The sequence below is a fragment of the Rhamphochromis sp. 'chilingali' genome (assembly GCF_963969265.1).
Source record: "Rhamphochromis sp. 'chilingali' genome assembly, chromosome: 22".
In the NCBI taxonomy this organism is placed as follows: Eukaryota; Metazoa; Chordata; class Actinopteri; order Cichliformes; family Cichlidae; genus Rhamphochromis; species Rhamphochromis sp. 'chilingali'.
Genome location: NC_137950.1, coordinates 11,160,619 through 11,176,900, shown reverse-complemented (window position 1 = coordinate 11,176,900; position 16,282 = coordinate 11,160,619). Strand labels below are relative to the sequence as shown.

At 40.9% G+C, this 16,282-nt stretch overlaps 1 protein-coding gene across 2 annotated transcripts; it reads left to right on the top strand.

Annotated features, from left to right (window-relative positions):
- The first annotated feature begins 808 nt into the window (after nucleotides 1–808).
- On the top strand, nucleotides 809–14,346 carry LOC308390628 (uncharacterized protein). Of its 2 annotated transcripts, XM_080872826.1 has the most exons (8): nucleotides 809–1,158; nucleotides 9,190–9,242; nucleotides 9,378–9,477; nucleotides 11,627–11,736; nucleotides 11,984–12,274; nucleotides 12,425–12,518; nucleotides 13,170–13,361; nucleotides 13,526–14,346. In XM_080872826.1, the coding sequence occupies exons 4-7, from the start codon at nucleotides 11,632–11,634 to the stop codon at nucleotides 13,352–13,354; spliced, it is 675 nt and encodes a 224-aa protein (XP_080728952.1). In that variant the 5' UTR covers nucleotides 809–1,158; nucleotides 9,190–9,242; nucleotides 9,378–9,477; nucleotides 11,627–11,631; the 3' UTR covers nucleotides 13,355–13,361; nucleotides 13,526–14,346. The 2 variants fall into 2 exon arrangements, with proteins under 2 accessions (XP_080728952.1, XP_080728953.1); XM_080872827.1 differs by lacking the exon at nucleotides 809–1,158 and having other exon boundaries at nucleotides 9,106–9,242; nucleotides 11,595–12,274.
- The last annotated feature ends 1,936 nt before the right edge of the window (nucleotides 14,347–16,282 follow it).

The following is a 16,282-nucleotide window of genomic DNA, read 5'->3' as shown; positions in this document are numbered from 1 at the left end:
TAATATCCAGCTTTTTACAGAGCATGAAACGTATTCAGTTTTTTTCACCCGAACTGTAAAAGCATAGCTACGTTAGTAAATGTTTTTACTTTTGAAGATTATTACTAAAACTTCCCATTTTGGACAATGTGTCCATTTTTTTGTTACACTGTAAATCAGTCAGTGGGACTCTGTGGAAAACCATGTGCAGATAAATTCCCACACTTGCAGGTGGCTTGGCAGATTGCAGTGATTACATACAGGAAATGGAGGCTGGATAGATGGCAAAGTCTTCGACTTTTGTTCTAACACTGAGCCTCACCACACAGCGCTGCTGTATGCTACATTTGATCGTCTGCTGTGATTGTTGCTGACTTTTTCCTGCTTGTTAAAGCTTTTATGATTTTTAAGAAACAGCGTTTGTTTGGAGGGATTACTCCAGCGCTACAGTTACTGCGTCACACCGGCCCTACGAGGGAGCACGTGTGGGCCCAAGGCCTGACCAGAGTGACGAGGGCTTGGCTTCCTCAGGATGGACTACATTGAGGCTTGCAGTAACCAGAGGGGCAGTGGAATGACAAAAACATCCTCTGCGCCCCCACACGTACCTGCCCCCCTTGTCCTTGTCCCTTTCCATGCTCGGAGACTTGTTTTCAGGAAGACCAGACTTCCTGTGTGATGGAGCAATGGATGAGAGGAGGAAGAGGGGGATGGGATAGACAGGAAAAGACAGACAGAGCGAGACAGATAGGGATGAGGCATCAGTCCAAAACACATTGTGATTTGGGGCATTTTGTTTCTTTTTTCTTTTCCTGACAGACGAGCAGCTGTAAGGGAGTCCAAGCAACAAGAGAAGAGAAAATTACAATGCAGATCTTTTGCTACGTTTCATGCTTTTACCTTTTGTCTACTGCACCTGCAAAAAGTCTTGTCTCATGTAAGGCAGCTTAGCAGGGAGTGGTCTGATGAGCTACAAGGATTTATTCAAGGCAATCAGTTCTCACGGGTACTAACAAGTTCGTTTTTTGGACTTGGATTTGAACATTGTGCACTCACAAATCAAAAAAGCAATATTTGCCTTTTCCCCCTTTTTCCCTTCAAAAATGAGAAACACTGAATAATGGGACAACCAGCAAAAGGACTGGAAACAAGAAGAGGTAAAGCTCCCATTAACAGAAGGTAGGTTGCACTTCACCTTTGATAGGCAGAAAAACAGCATTTTCTCTCTGTGTATCTGCATCTAATTTATTAGCATAAACAACCACGGAGATTTGGCATTATGATTTAAATGAAAATCTAAAACTATACAAATATGAAACTTTTTAAATGGGCATCATCTCACCATCATCATGACAGTTGTATTCAGTTTTATAGCTTTGGAAATTTGTATCCTTGGGTGCAGTCAGCTGACATGTAATGCTCATGATTTTCTGTTTTTTCTCTTTGTCTCTCTCAATATTTTCTTCTCACTTTCACTTTATCAGCATCCCTGACTCTCAGTTTTGTCCCATCATCGGCTTTTTCTGTGAATCTTGCTCATAAAGTCTCAGTACGAGTGATTTAATGACTGTGGCACGGGTGGATGAGTGGGCTTTTGATTGATTTGTAGGGCAGGTGGTTCAAACCTGGGCTCCTTCGACATGCATGCACAAGTATCCCTGAGTAAAAAGCTTAAATGAAGATGGGTGGTTTATGGGAGCCTCTGGTGCCACTGGCTGTGAAAGTGGAATCCATATAACATATAATGCTTTTCCTGAACAAATCTGCAATAGTTAGCTAATTGCATTTACCAGGCGAACCAACACCAGCTGTTTATTTACAGCTTTAGCCATAATGTGTCTACCATACACTTGAATATGTAAATATCCTTTATGTTAAACATGTGCCATCACCTTGAAAATTGTAACACTTGCTTTTTATCAGACATGGACTGTAATAAAATGTACTGCAGTTCTGGATTTTACAATTTTTCACAATTTTTTGTTACAGAGCAAGAATTTTTTTTCTCACCCCCCGTTTTTAGTGTCTCATGATGACATACTACAAACAGCTTTATGCAAAGTTTGCAAATCTGTGACAATAAGCAGTAATTTTGACATCTGCAGACGTTTGCACTTTCTGCACCACCGAAAAGTGCACAGGTTTACCCGAAGCAGACTATTTCCACAGTTTTTCTTTCCCAACAACAGACTTATTTCCATCATGGTCCTGGCTTATCCAGGTGCATGCGTTAGATGATGGATTTTTATGATGACTTTGCAGGAAGGCTCTCCGCAGTGCAGGTGAAACAATGCGCTCCCTGCTCTTCTACGGCTTCCTGCACCTCCCGCAGGACCTTTGGCTAGTTTCCTTTTTCTTTTGGCCCTGGACACATTTTTTCTTGATGTCATTTTACTTTGTCATGAAGCCTAATTTTCAGTTGTAGTTAGTTGTAGTATAATTCTTGAATGTTACCAAAAGGTTTGAAGAGTCAGAGGGTTGATCAAATCTGGACTGATCAGTTGAATCACTCGCTAAATGTACTATTAATCATGTTTATATATTTTATTAAGCACTTTACACTCTTGATATCAAATCCTGACATCATGTATCTGCTTTATTTATTTATGATGGCTCATCAGGTTAGACTTGATGTTCCACTGATGCTAAACTAAATCTTTAAGTCCCCCACTAATGCCTGCAATGCTCGGCCTCTCAGACATGAGTGAGAGAGGCACCCTGTTCGTCCTTCCGTCCAGGGAAAGTGGTCACTCCTCCTCTTTTTGGGCTCAGTTACACCTTTGACTATTTCTATCTGACCAGCTGCGGTGTGGGCATGTCAGAGACACTCTGAAATTCAGCCAAGTCCAGCCCTTCAAAAGTACTCTTAAACTCCACCCTCCAGGACTGCTCACCACCCTCTGTCTTTGGAACAGTTTAGTCTTGTGCTTCTGTTTTGGCACCTGTCTTTCAGCACTAAATGTGTGATTGTCTGTGGCATTCAGTGTGCATGTGCATGTGTGCATGCCATTCTATTTCATCCATGCACTGTTTTGATGCACTCTTGTGCAACTGGTTAGTGTGCGTATGCAGTACAATGAGACAGTGTGCGCAATTTTGAATGAACCCAAAGCATATTGCTTGAGTGTGTGTTCATGTTGCTGCCTTTAAGTTGCTTAAAGCTATAAAACTCACACATACATGTAATATGTTTATAATGAAGAACAAGAAAGGTACCCTGTGGGGTAATCAGTAAGTAAACTGTGATGCTTCAAAGACTTATTGACATTTATAATGTACATATTGGGGTGTCACCCTGGTCTAAGCACTGCAGTATGAGCTTACTCTAGCCCATGTTAGTACACCTAGCAACCACAACCAACTAACTCCAGTGTGGATATTATACTAGAGTGTTCCCTTTCTCAGGCTTCAGGTGAATACAGACCAGTGCCACCTGAACTTGATTTGCCTCCTGATTAAAGTAGGTCTATGTATGGATGCACAGCACTACATAACATACCTATTGTGTGACACGTAAACAATTACGTTTTAAAGGGGACATTTGTTTAAATAAGGAAATGACATAAATTAAATATCTTCAGGTGGAAATCCTTTATAAATTGTCTGTTATGCTATCTCTACAATGTCCCTGGTTTTAACCCTGTTTCAAATCAGCTGTTTTACTGCTAATGAGCTGCCCACGCCCTGTTAGGAAGTGTCTCAGTGACAGCAAGTGGCAGCCAGTGGGAGCAGCCCAGGTCATGTGGGAGCAGACATGAGACACTCTTTTGCGTGGTCTGTCTGAGGAGCAGTTTTACATATAATTTTGGCCAAAGCACAGCCCTTGACTTTCAGTTACATGTTGGCAGTTTGTGTCGCATGGTGTTCGTTTTAGTGCAAAGTAGCAACCTAAAAATTGCTTGGAGGTGGTAACTGGTTAACACTGTAGCCTTTTAATATAACAGTGTTTCAAGTGGACTGAACAATGCTTTATAGTCTATGGTAATGTAATTATATACAAACAGAATTCCAAAAAAGTAGAGAAGCTGCACAAAATGTAATTAAAAAGAGAATGCATTGATTTGCAAAAACCCATATTTTAGAAGACATCTCAAATGTTTAAACTGAGGCATTTCACTATTTCCACTTTGCCTCAGTCCGTTTTAAGTGAGGTTTGTCTCTGAATCGGCCAACACATAGCTTCATTGCATTACAGAGCTTTAACCTGGATTCGAGGATGGCACGGTGAACTGTGTTCACAGACAGTGATTTATGTAAGTGTTCCAGGCTTTATTGTTTGCTACAGGGTCTAACCAAAAACTGCTGAGAACCACAGACCAAAACAAGCCACTATATAAAAGGATTCATCATGAAAGCATAGTGTCCTGTTTCCTGTTCCTATAGTGTGAGATAGAGGATATAGCCCTGGGCAGAGCTTGATTCCCAAATAAAGATAGTTATGTATATTCCAATGCCACAAGCCCCTGTAAATCTCATCACATGTAAGATTAGCCGCTGAAACAGATCTGCTCTTATCTGATCAGGGCTGTCTGTGTGCCTGTGTGTGTGTGTGTAAATTAAAGCTCTGTCAACAAGTGCTTGAACTCAGCTCCTTCAAAAACACTTCAAACCAGTCGAGGAGCACCGCAGCTGTGATCAAGTATGTGTGCCTAAATGTGAGTGTGTATGTACAGGTCAGAGGTCACAGTCAAGCCTTTTAACAGTTTTTCTCTCTGTCGTTGGCTCGCCAGCAGTCCTGACAGTTTAAGGAAATTCCTTCTCACATGTATGAACTCTGCATGTTCACTTTTTTTAATGCTGAAGTATCACTTTGCCCTGCTGAGCTGAGCCCTTAGCAGCACTTTGATTACAGCACTGGATGAGGTAAGTGTTTACATGGATAAGTGCGACAGCTACCAAGTGACAGACAGGTCAGGCCTTTCACCACTTGGTTTGTTGGTTGCACCAACCGGCTGATGTAGCGGTTTAAGTGATAAAAGCTGCTCTCCTCCTTGCTCTGAATGTCTGGAAAATCAAATATCGCAAATGTAGCATCACCAATTTTCCCTGCTAGGATGCTTTACAGTTTGTGTGTTAGTGTGTGAAATAAAGTACTTAGCAATTTTTAATACGCCACTTGAGGCTAACTTTTACACTCTACTGCCACCAAGTGGTAGGAGGCTGGACTATTCTCCTGTTTTCAATGTTTCTTATGATCTGTACCAGTATTTAAAAAAAACCATCCACTTCATAAGATGAACATTTTTTAAGCCTAAATGTGTGATTTTCTTTAATCACTAAGAAAAAAAATGTTAAAGGTAAAGTTTATTTTAATAAAGGTCAGCTCCTTTGCATCAGCAAACTTGTGTTTTTATGTCATTTTCCTTAAACAAAGTCATTCAACTTTTTTTCACTTCATATTTTTCACTTCTTCCTTTATTTAGTGGTTATGGAGTCAAATTCAGAGGCCAGGTCTAATTAGTAATCCCAAGGAAGTAGAACAGGGATGTCAAAGCAATTCTGCACCATGCGCCACTTTTGACCTTAAGTGGGCCAGATCGGCGAAACCCCCCTGCTTTCAGTGCAAAGAAGTTTAATCACACATTTAATCTGTCAGAGATCTTAATATGAGATAAAGCGGTTCAGTTTCAACAGTATACACCAGTTTTTCTACATGAGAAAGAAATGCTTCTGTAGTAAACGAAAGAAATATCTCAACTATTTGAGCTTAAAATGGCATAAACAAATGTTTAAATTTACTGAAAAAGCTAGAGCCAGATTTGGGTATCAGATTGGAGGCCAAATGTTTGACATGCCCAAAATAGAACAATAATGGGCTCGTGGCTTAAATATCTAATTAAAGTATGGATATATTAAAATGATTCACATTTCCCATCCTGTGCAAGTCATTCTTGAAGTAGCCTACAGTTTTTAGACTAATATATTACACTTTATGTCCTCATATCACCAAAGAATGAGTTCAGATAGATCCCACCCAACTCCACCTCATCCCTACCCAGCTGACAAAGATCTGAGCTTCTCATACACTCCTGTCTGATCCTATATCTGTCTGTCCGCTTCTTTTTTATTCAAACACACAGTCACGCCTTCCCCAATGCAGTATGCCCCCTGGCACTGGCTAGTTCAGACAGACTGGCAGTGTTCTCAGAGATCTGGAAGAGCAGGTGTACTGCTGTCAACAGAGGGCCTATGATCTGAGACAGATTACACACTCATGTGTTCATATAAAAGCCACTATTAAAATATTTTCTCTCTGCAAAGGGAGCTGTGCACTGTACAGCTGATGCGAAGCAGCTTAGTCATTCATTTCACAGATGCAGAGCTGGCACACCGGCTTTTCCTTCAAACAGTTTTCCAAAAAAAGAGGATGTTACAGTTTTATTACTGCTAGGACTGCACACCTTAAACCAACAGGGTGACATATTTATTACGTTTTATGATGTTTTTTTAGTGTAGCATTTCACTCCCTCTCAGCTTCTCTCATCTGCGCCCATGAGACCGAGCCGTGTCCAAATAAAGGCTGCAAAGAGCACCAGCGGCATTCTTACTGGATGCTGCTGTACATTACCCACAGTGCTTTGCCGTGTCTCATTCCACGGCTGCCAAGACAGTGGCTTTAGGGACTGGAGCTCCATATGTTTCTCTCAGGGGTCTTGAGCACCGTGTACTTGGCACGCTCAGAATAAGCCCAGTGATCTCCAATTACCCTCCTCTCACGGATTGTTTGGTGTCACTTGCCGTCTGCCGGCTGAATATGATGATTCTGCGCCTACAGTGTAAAAGGATAGTCGCACAGATCTCTTGGCATGCACTGTGCTCCTTACAACTCAATTGGAGCGGTGACCCAAAGCCAGTCCAAACTAGCCAATTATGAATTTCAAAAGCTCTTCAAGTCACATGTGTCAAGTCAGTGTTGTACTGTGTCCCCCCTTTTGAGCTTAACACAGTTCTAATTCTTGTCTTTCCTTTCCTTCACTTCTTGATGCCTGCTCCAAACGATGTCACAGGTTGTGCCATGATGAGTTGGCCCAAAATAAGCCAGCTTGACTATCATCACTTCTCCAGTACTTTAGAGAAATAATAAACTACAGCAAATAATAAAATACAGCTACCGGCCTTCTTCCTGTTTGATCGAAACTAAAGCTGCATCATACATCTGACATTTGGATGCAGAAGCTGTCGACATATCTGATTATGGGAAACTCAGACAGGACACATTCATCATTGCTCCAATGTGAAAATAGAACGTGAAATAGAGCGGAACAAGCTCGCATTTTGTGCCAGTGAGAAGGCTTTCAGCTCTGCCACTCCATCACATTCTCATATGTACTGCTAAGTCCAGTCAAATAAAACGTTGACTGTACTGAAACACTGTACTGTAAGCAGTCAGGGTGCCCTGGCTGACCTGATATGGATGAAGGTTGCCGTGCGACATGATTCCCGGGAAGACGACTCTACACTGGTGAAATGAGCGGAAGGAGGAGTTTGGCAATAAGCAAAAAGGATGGATTCTGTATGGAAACACCATCTGTCCGTCTCTTTGGCTTGGTTCACATCCTTTTTTTTCCCTATTGAAAAGCAGAGATGGACTGAATGGTGAATGCTGTTTCCTCCTGGGAACAACATCCTGATGCTGTCTGGGTGTGTAAAGCAGAACTCCAGCATCAGTGATTTTGTTGCCAAGGGGAGGACTAAGTCAACAGAAAAGCTGTATGGTGATAATAAAAAGTAAAACCAGAAAAAAAGGGGAACAATGTGCAGAAGCAGTGTCAACAGCTGTGGTAAACATATTATTTATAGCTGCAATGATCCAGCAGAAGCAGCTTTAATATTATTTCCATCTTTAGGTGAAACATATTATAGCCTACAGCAACATTAGCAGTCTAATATGTATAAAGTAGGAAGTGTATTTCATATCGGGGTTTGAATGTATTTATTTTTTATGCCAGGTCTCCAGTTTTCAGTAGGAACGGCTCCTAAAACTGCCTGCTATTCTGCTTCCAACCTCTAGAGGGAGCGCTATTCATTGTTGAAACAATACTCATGAGACTGTCGGGGTCTTTCCAAGTATTTGGCCTTACAAATGCGTGGAATATATACTCTTAGGATCACTGCTAAGGAGACAGGGTTTTTTTTTTTTTTATCTTCAGCAGGTCAGACACAAACTGGACACTTTATTCTAATGCATGAAGTTATCTTTTGGTCATGTTGTGTTTTTATTTGAAACTCCTTTTTCAAGGGAAACACTTTTGTTGGCAAATATGCAAATATTAAGGTTAAGCTGTAAATGGTTCTACTTCTGAGATTTGACTTGCCCTACTTTGTGTGCATGTCAGCAGTGTAGTGTGTCACAAAATTACTTCTCATGTAAATCTTGGAAAATGCTGCACTGCTCTTTTTCAGGAGAGAGGAAAGTGAGAGGTACAACCACGTGAAAACACTGTGATGGTTTGGAGTTGCGTTTTTTGTTTTTTGCCAGTGATGTTGAGGGTCTTGTTAAAAGTTGTGTAACTGTGAACATATAAAAGTACCGTCAGGTTTTGATCCACTATTCAATACTGTAATACATCTTAGAAGAGTTTGACTGACAACAGTTTCATAGTTTCGTTTTTCAACATGACAGTGGTTGCAAAAACCTTGCCAGTGCATTAAAGGCGCACCTGGACAAAAAAATGAATTGGCATCCTCAGAGCCTGGACATCAACATTATTCAAGCATTGTGGGATCATCTCGACAGAGGACAGAACAAAAGGCTCTTTATGTACTGTTTCTCCATATATGTTTGCACATAATTCAACAAATCATTGCACCCATTTTCCATTTCCCTAGGAAAACATAAAGAAATGCTTTATCGTTTTATTTTAAAGTGTAAAGAAATGCTGCCAACACACACGTGTTTACATATTTTATGCTGTAACATCTTTGAGAATAATGTAACAGCCACAAAGTATCACAGATTTTCTATAAGTCTACATGTCACTGTGACATTCACTCTGCTGCTATTCTCCATCAGCAAGGACAGATGTGTTACATTAGACGGGATAAGTTATTGATCCCCGTCCTGCACTCTGCTGCCGGGAATTCTCCCGGAAGAGTGTACTGCACATCCAACCCCCACCAACTGCTTTTCTGTGCATCTCTCCGTCTCTTCTCTCTCTCTCTCTCGTCTCAGTATGCTTAGCTTATCTCTCTTGTTTTTTCCTCGATAAGGTTCCTGCAATGCATTAAAATCAGGGGACTTACTTGGGCCGACTGAATGCAAGGTAAGAAAAGACATGTGCTGGTACTGTGCATGCCTGCTGCTGCTGCTCAGAGATTATGGTGCAACACATTATGCAGTGTCATGATGCAGCAACGCATATAAATTGATAAACAGGTTCTTCTCTTTATTTTTACAGAGTTAAAACATTTCGGGGGTGGAGCCGCACTGGTGATTTCATTGGATAGTTTAAACTTGCTTTCTAAGAGGAAATGCACTAACAAAGGAATAAGGAAAAGGTATCATTTGCTTTTTAATAATGCCTTGGAGTCTGTGTAGTAATTGGAGACACTAAGGGTGTAATGTGCAGTGTTTTCCTTTTCTTACTGAGGTATCTGTTCATGGTTTGGCTGGTTGGAAGTTTTATAATCTTATCCCGAGTCTGTCCACCTGTTACACAGTGAGGTGTTAATTTACCCGAAACAGGGCAGATTACAGGCTTTACGGCCTGCTGCATACGTGTGTGTGCGACCATGAGAGTGTGTGTGTGTCTTTTCACATCGTTTACGTCACAGCTGCTGTGAGTCAGCTCCTCTCTTCCTTTCCTGAGTCACTCATCCAGTGGTTGCTTGGTTACTGCAGAGCGGTGAAAGTTTCCTATTGCGTCTTTGTCTCCGTGGACGGATGGGCTTCGATATTTATTCAGGCTCAGGAGTGAGTGTTCAAATAATGTACGTGTTTGTGTGCATGCGTGCATCTGCGGTTGCTGCTTCAGCCAACGGGCAAAGGCTGACAAATCAGTTTCAGCACATCCTGTTATTGAGAGACACTGAATGGATGTCTGGGTACCGCAACTGAACCCTTAATAAGCTGACACTGCCAAGGAATTGTATTTAGAGGAGACGCAAAAGAGAATCCTAATTAGAAAAAGCATGCATGTCATTTTTAGTCATATTTTTAAAATTGCGACAGGTTCCATTCTCACACCATCAACATCCAAATGTTTTTGGCCAGGCGATAAAAAGTCCATTTCAATATTTAAGCTACTGGGGCATAATTTTTAAAAGGCAATTTGAGCCTGAGCACTGACTACTTAATTTTAACTGGCATGTGCCATCAACACCGTTAGGTGGTAGGTGATGAAACTGTGGAGATTGGTGACATATTAAAGGAAAACCCAATATTAAGTGTACCAGCATGACCTCCAGAACAGCCCCATTGTTCCTTGCAATTGATTTTCTTTGTTTCTCGAACTATTCAGGAACGACAGTGCGCCATTCTTTAAAAAAAAAAGAAAGAAAAAGAAGCCACCAGTCTCTCAAGTGAGATCTTGGGTTGACATTTGTTTTAAATGTTATATACCTATGTGGTATGTGACTTTTGTTGCCATGATGCCAGGTCTCTCTTGGAAATGAGATTTTTAATCTCAATGAGATTTTTTACCTGGATAAATAAAGGATTAATAATAAAAATCTGATGACTTCAAACATGTTATTCACATAATTTTCAGACTCTTCCTTTGCTACATGCCTCTCCAACCCTACTGGACTGCAGTGACGGTCCAATGTTGTTATATGGACTTATTTGGAGGTGTAAATAAAGGCATGCGTGTTGTAGCTTGGTCCTCACACTACTTCTTTCTTCCCATCTTTATTCTGTCATGACTGCAGAATCAAATCTTTGGTCATGCTGCATGAATTTGGGGGGGGGGGTGCTTCCTTGCAAAAATATTTGCAAGGGTGAAACTTCTGTATTTAAATCAATGCACCACCTCAAGTAGGTGCTATGTAGGAGTGTAAAGTCTTCTAATAGGATAGAAATATTACATCATAGGATAAAGGTAAATCACTTTATGATGATTTGCAGTGCCCCCTCCCTCTAATACTCCAAGTAGAACTTAGGGAGTCACAAGTTCAAGATTCTTTCTTTCATTAGTCACATGTCTGGATTTAGTGTATGCTAAATGTACAAAATATAATAAATTGTTCCACTCCCAACTATCATTTCACTATATGCTTTTTAAGATTCTCAAGGTAAATAAATACATTCTTAGGTAAATAAACCTGTAAATAAGTGGAACAAACATTGGTACTCTGTAGCTGGTAAAATCAGTTTGGCTACAAGAATTTACAAAATGAGCAAACAGTAAAATTATATTCTATATAGATTGGGGTTTTTTTTAATTATAACTATAACATAGTGAGTGTATTGGCCTACATAATGAATTTTATTTTAATATAATTTGTATTATCTCTGTATTCATTGAAGTATTTGCCAATCTGTGAATATGCTGAGAGCACAAACATCACCACGACAACACCAAGGCAAGAAACACATGTAGGTGGTCAGACAGTAGGTTAGTGCGTTAATTAGTTTGAGGTGAAGCTGTTTGAGTCATTGTGAATCATTCATACAGGGATGAAGAGCTTCATTTGTGGATGTCCTCAGGTCAGATGATACAGGATGACGAGGAGGGACTACCAGTCACCTGCTTCTGCTTTCAAAGATGCTGCTCAACCTGTAAACCGTGGAGGAACACTGACTCCAGATCAAGCTTGGTAACAGCATCATCATCCTTCTCCCTCTGTCGCCAGCGCCGACGGATCAAGCAACTAGCGTTTGCTTTGCTTGATCTTTTTGGTACAGATTCCCCACTTGGACAAGACTTAGTTTAAATGTGTGGGACACAGTTTTAACACAAAAAATTTCAATATGGCCGCCCGCCAAGATCACCACAATAAGTTTATCAGTTTCAGCGATGACTGTATGCCAGCACAACTTTTTAATGACATTTACTCCTTGCAGAATTGCAATACTTTTCTTGGGAATAGTGATTGTCTTATCAGTGACAACAACAATACGACAGCTATGAAAAGCTCCACTGCCCAATGCCCCTTCTGTCCGAACACTAACTCTGAGAATGACCAGAGGGAAAATGTTGACAGAGACAATTTAAATACTGCCAACCAAAGAAGACTTCCAACATCCTCTCAAAACTACAATCATCCAGGAGAATCATGTGGACGGGACAGGAAAGTGAAAATAAGGAAGAGTGTGTCATTTGATGATGATGTCATTGTCTACCTGTTTGATCAGGTACTGATTTCCTGTTCTACTTTAACCTTTATTTTAATGCATTTTGAGGCTTTTTATCTTTTTGTAGCTAATAATGTGTTTATTAAATGTTTTTAACAGGACTGTTTCAACCATGTTACTGAATACTGAATACTTCCTGTTTATTCTTAGGAGAGTCCAACTCTGGACATGCACTTTGAGTCTTACACGTCTCTGATGAGCAGCTATTCCTCCAACCTGCCAGGCGTCACATTAGAAGATAATGGTAATGTCTTCAAGAATTACACAAGTGATTTTGTAGATTGTATGCCATTATTTAGAAAAAGAGCAAAACACACAATGTACCAGTGAAACATATTGCACTTTTACTTAACACCTTCATTCATGCTGTAATTTATATTTAGTAGTATCATCATGTAAAGCTGAGCCAGAGAGAGCAGTAGCAATACCTCACTATTGCAGGTATCCATAGCAACAAAATTGGGGTCGGCATGAAAAGAAGGAGCTGGGCTCGAGGTGGGTTGCAAAGTGGCTTGCAGATGAAGCTGTAGAAAGGCTGACGTACATGACAGTTATCAATTTGACGGAGATAAGGGTATCAGCCATGTCATCAGTTTGACTGAAGTAATGCTACACTGAAGTTACTGTGTTTTTTTTTTACATTACTTTTTCCTTTTTATTTACAGAGAGATGGAACAATGAGCTCATAAAATATGATGGTGATGTTATCACCATCAGCAACAGCAGTATAATTCTAAATAATATTTGGCAGTGTTATTAACAGTTTTATCTTTTTATCTGTATCAAACAAAAGGCTTATGACAATGTAAAAAGACCAAGGGTTGCACCGTGCACTGCAGGATATCACACAGTTGTCAGTGTGGCTAATTATACATGTGGTTGGTTTTGCGTGCAGCCTTCGAATGGGAGGATGACTTCTCGGCTTTGGAGAAGAGCTGCCATTTTCAGTATGACGGGCACTCTCATCCCTACAGCCTACTGCAGACACATAACCGGACTGCCCAGTCCAGACCAGAGAATGGCTGTCTACCCAAAACCTGCCTTTTCCTCACCTATGTCACTGAGTCCGACCTCGAGTGAGATAAGGGTGAGTGACACGCAAATGCACACACATACTAAGCTGCATATGGTGATTTTTATGAAACGTGGTAAAGTAAAGACAGCCTTTCTATCAGAATGTCTGCCTTCAGCCTAAGGCCATCTCACTGTCGCCATGGCCTAATGTGACATCCACACTTGTTTTTCTTTCAGAGAGCCAGCCTTGGCCTAATGGAAAAACTGACTAATCGTCCAGATCTCTCCTCTTCACCCTAACTCATCTCCTACCCGCCCTCCCCCTTTTATGATGAGTCAGGGATTTTAATAGCTTTTTTTTTCACTCCGTCTTTGCTCCAAATAGATTCAGCGCACTTGCCATTCATGACATCACAGCCGAGCAGGACTCTCTGACAGCGCATTCAGTTTTCACAGTTTTTGGTATGACAAGATTACTGCCCATGATGTCAAATAACGGTAAATAAGAGTTGCATAAGAGTGCTGGTGCCTTTCCAGCTGCAAACTGCTTTGGAAGCTACTCTTTATGCCAGGTTGCGTCGTTGGACTCGATGTAGGAAACAGAAACAGAAACTTACGTGTGTTTAACAAACTCCTGTGTGCTTCTGCAGTCGCACTTTATCTTTAAATTGCTGTAGTTTTCAGGCTAATGTTGGTGTTGAAGAAAATATGTTGTTTATATGGTTTGTTTTGCTCAAACAGAGCATGCTTGCGGGGGCCCTGTTTGCTTGCCTCATTACTGAAGTGTGTTGAGCTCAGAACATATCAGCGACTGTGGTAAAATAAACAGTGTAAGCCTTAGGGCCAATGGAGGCAGAAACTGTGCACACTAAAGCGCAAAGATAATATTTCCACAGAGGCAACTTCAGCAAGGTTTGGTTGATTAGATACAATGTAGCTGAGGAGGGAAGGAAACCTGGCAGGACCTGTCTTACTGTTCACAAACACACACACACACACACACACACACACACACACACACACACACACACACACACACACACACACACACACACACACACACACACACACACACACACACACACACACACACACACACACACTCTTTAGAAGATATCAAAATAAATCCCATTCATTTATATTCATTTATATGAGACTTATAGTAACCTTAAGCCAAGCGTCCTCCTAAATATCCTCTAATGATTGACATTATGTGGACTTTTGGGGCTTTTGTCCTTATGTGGGAGGCGAGTCCCCACTGTGTGACTGTGTAAACAGGTTTATGTTCCCACAACACGAGTAATAGAAGTACACACACACACACAAACGCACACAAGCTGCTCAAGGGCATCAAACGCTGGAAGTGTTTGCTTCTAAAAGCTGGGAGCTTCACACCTGTAACGTTGCTGTGTCTGTGACATCCCAACACTGTGCTAATGTTGTTAATGCTCAGACTAAGAGGTTTGGAGAAAAAGTTAGAGAGGTGAGGCTGAGATGGTTTGGGCATGTGCAGAGGAAAGATTGGACCAAAGATGTTGAAGATGAAGCTCCCAGGCAGGAGGAAAGGAGGAAGACCTCAGAGAAGATTCATGGATGGAGAAAAGGAAGACAAGTAGTGGGTTGAAGTGACCAATGTGGATGATAGAAATAGAGTGAGATAGAGGCTGATAATCCACTGTGACCCCTAAAGGGAGTAACTAAAATAATAAGAAATCCATTAGCCATTAACTTGTTGAATAGAAAAAATGTAGTGGCCAACTGCCATGAAGCAGTGTGGTTTCTGTGTATAGACATGAGGTTTTGTATGTTTTCTAGAGATTTGTTTCGTCACAAACAGCAACACCATTGTTTAGGTCTTGTGAGTGTGTAGGCCATATAGTAAGAATAAGCACACAAAGCTATGAACGCATAACTGGTTCATAGTGTCCAGATCTGAAAAGTGAGGCCAATGTGGATGTGTCTTAACCTCCTAAGACCCGAACTCTTCCACGGCACACATTTTTAATTTCTCTTTGATATTTGAGCTGATTGGGGATTTTTTACCTTATTTTTGTTTTTAAGAAAAATAAGAGCCAAGATATCAGGCCCTTGTAGAGCAAAATTTAGTATTTTGGTCTAAATAACCCAAAATGTGATGTCCACATATGTGGAGGCCAGTCAGGAGCAACTCCTGTGGTTTCTAAAAGATAGATACTGTTGAATACTGTGCTGATACTGTAGAAGTCTATGAGAAAACAGCCCTCGGGCACTCCTGACCTTTGAACTCAGTAAACACCTTTCTAATCAGATTATGTTCTCCATCACTAGCTTCAGACCTCCCCAAATCAAACGTGATGTTAATTCTGGAAATTATGGGTGCCTTTAGAGTTGAAAGGGAGGATAAAGCAGGGTCAGTCTTATGACTGACAAATTGCTATCCCACGAGCCTGCACTGTGTCTCAGATTCACAGTCAGAGTCACCTCTCATTCGCCACATTGAATTTCAAAACACCAAAACTCAAATGTTAAAAGCAGGTAGCTTGAAGCGACAAGCCCATTGCCCCATTACTTTAAGCCCTTCCCCAACATCGTTTTAAATTTTTATGTATTCCTACCTACCCAAATGAGGAATCATCACCTGATATATAAACATCCAGTATCTATGCACTGCGATAGCATAACTGCAATCATTTAACCTTGTGAGTCTCTCTGCCTGTGTATATGTGTCACTGAAGCAAAATGTGGAATTGAAAACCATCAGGGTTTGTCAATAATCTTCCAGATGTTTGCAGACACTGCAAATGCAGTCACTGATGAACAGTCAGTATACCTCACCGTAGTGACTCCTCCCTGTCTTTGTAGTCTTGCTACCACAACATAAGGTAATCCCAACTGCCAACAGCTGCATTAGGCTGCCAAGTTAAACAGTTGGATTACTGCAGATCACATTTCCATGTGAAGAAGGAGCGTGTTAATAATTGCAGTTGTTCTGCTTTTCTTTTATGGCATGTTTTT

Bases quoted from the DNA above. Each gene is read 5' to 3' on its own strand.
- LOC308390628 (XM_080872826.1), top strand. From the start codon at position 11,632: ATGATACAGGATGACGAGGAGGGACTACCAGTCACCTGCTTCTGCTTT. The intron at 11,737-11,983 runs GTAACAGCATCA...TACTCCTTGCAG, and splicing joins CTGACTCCAGATCAAGCTTG to AATTGCAATACTTTTCTTGG. The intron at 12,519-13,169 runs GTAATGTCTTCA...TTTTGCGTGCAG, and splicing joins CGTCACATTAGAAGATAATG to CCTTCGAATGGGAGGATGAC.